The sequence below is a fragment of the Cherax quadricarinatus genome, chromosome 8 (genome assembly GCF_038502225.1).
Source record: "Cherax quadricarinatus isolate ZL_2023a chromosome 8, ASM3850222v1, whole genome shotgun sequence".
Classification (NCBI taxonomy): Eukaryota; Metazoa; Arthropoda; class Malacostraca; order Decapoda; family Parastacidae; genus Cherax; species Cherax quadricarinatus.
In genome coordinates, this window is record NC_091299.1 from 12,755,340 (window position 1) to 12,757,313 (window position 1,974).

Consider the following 1,974-nt stretch of genomic DNA (forward strand, 5'->3'; position numbering starts at 1 on the left):
TTATTTTATTGTAAATTTGTGCAGCTTAGTCATTAAAAAAGGCAAATAAAGTTGACCATACACTTAACACTTTATTTTTAACAATTCCTGCTAAACAACAAAATTAGCAAATTCAAAAAACTGTGATGTAGAGTTCAATAGTGATCAACATTTAGAAACAGTATCCATCTTTATACTGAAGAAAAGTCCCTTTTAATTTTGCTGGGACAACTTTTCGATATTACCCTCTTTATTTCCTGATAAAGATTTCAACGGATGTAAACGTTGTAGCAATGTGTCTTTTCTTCATTATAGTCAGCAGCACCATAATTCAGTACCACAAATTACCACAGTTCAGCGATTTCCTACCGGAGTACCGTGGATATCTGCCATGGATGCTGTAGAAATTACGACATGATTCTGTTCATTACCTCTGGTCGATTTGCAGTAATAGTTTTGCCGTAAATATATGAGCTATGGGTGCCTTCAGGGAGAAAAAAAGGCGAACATTACTGCATTATATAAGTGCATATCAAAGTATATATTTTATATGGTGCTCTGGCTTTTATGGCTGAGAATAAAATGTTGATGGTTGAGACACGGGAGCTGAATATCCACCGCCGCCACCACCACCACCACCACCAATCCCGAACCCATCCCCACCACCGCTTACAAAGCCACCGCCGCCAATTCCAAAGCCACCTCCCAAACTACCGCCACCGCCGTTGTCAATCACGTCACCTTCTCCTTGCGCGGCGGAGCTGAGGGCAGACTGAAGGTCTCCACCGGTAGGAAGAGACGGGTTGTCTCCTTCACCATAGTTAACAAAGTATACTTGAGGACTCTCTTGCTCTGGTGCTGGTACTTGGATGACATTCTGGCCTTGCTCAGTTATCCTGTTGAGAACGTACACGATATTTTTCTGTTTTGGTGGTGGGACGATAATAGGTTCTTGTCCTTGGCCTCCCTCTGGTGTGCGGATGAACACAATGTTATGCTCAATTTTGGGTGGAGGAACATTTGGTTTTGGACCAACCACTGGAGAAACTGCTGGCGCATTGAAAAGAAACAAATTGCGACTGACCACAGGAGTCACACAGCTGCCATCCACATTGAGTACCTGCCCAGAACTGCAGCCACCTCCGAAGAAACCAGATCCTCCTGAACCTCCCGAGAATCCTGATGCTCCTGAGGAGAAACCAGATCCAAAGCCACCTGAGAAGCCAGAACCGAAAGAAGGGCCTGCAGAGAACCCTGTGCCAGAGGATGCGTCTAGGTTGTAGCCATGAGGAACTGAGTCGGTGGCGACTGCCAGGAAACAAGTCAACATCTGAAAGATGAAATATATGCATGTATGATTGTTAAACGCTAAATTATTTTGATGATAAGTATGATCATTCAAAAATGAGATAGACCTACATACACGATCTCCACAAGGTATCAAAATTCTACATGATGAATAATGAAAGCATTTATTGCAGAATTTTAAACTGTTAAGGTTCCATTAGATTATTTTATGTACGAGTGAGACGCTAAACCCATTGGGGATTATATTTTACAAATCAAAATATAACAAATAGGAGGTTATGATACCATGCGATCGTTACAACGATATACATGGTATTTAGAGATGTGTTATTTTGACGCAAATCCCACACGAAAACCAAAATATGTTTCATATCTTAGATTTAGTTCTTTCTTCTCAGACCTGAAGCACGGAAGTTCTATCCCAAACAAGTTGAAACTTTAGGCAAGTCTCGTTACTCCTGTTGCTTCTGCTCATGTAGAAGTAAACACTTGTGCGTTATTACTGTTCAGAGGTTGTAGTAAAACATGTTTGAGCTACACTTTTATATGATCTTGATATAGCTTGTAAATTGAACGGTATATGAAACTTTTACTTTGTTATGAAGAATACTACTACTACAGGATGTGGATGTTGTTAAGAAAAACTCCTGTAAGATAAAAAAAAGTGGGTAGATATAAATGTTATTA

At 40.3% G+C, this 1,974-nt stretch overlaps 1 protein-coding gene across 1 annotated transcript in view; it reads left to right on the plus strand.

The window, feature by feature from the left end:
- Window positions 1-1,974, plus strand: part of LOC128685314 (uncharacterized) — a 79,354-nt gene that overhangs the window by 29,799 nt on the left and 47,581 nt on the right. Inside the window, exon 5 of the mRNA XM_070082726.1 lies at window positions 1,069-1,235. Within this exon, the coding sequence (XP_069938827.1) occupies window positions 1,069-1,235 (167 nt within the window). The remainder of the gene's footprint in view (window positions 1-1,068; window positions 1,236-1,974) is intronic.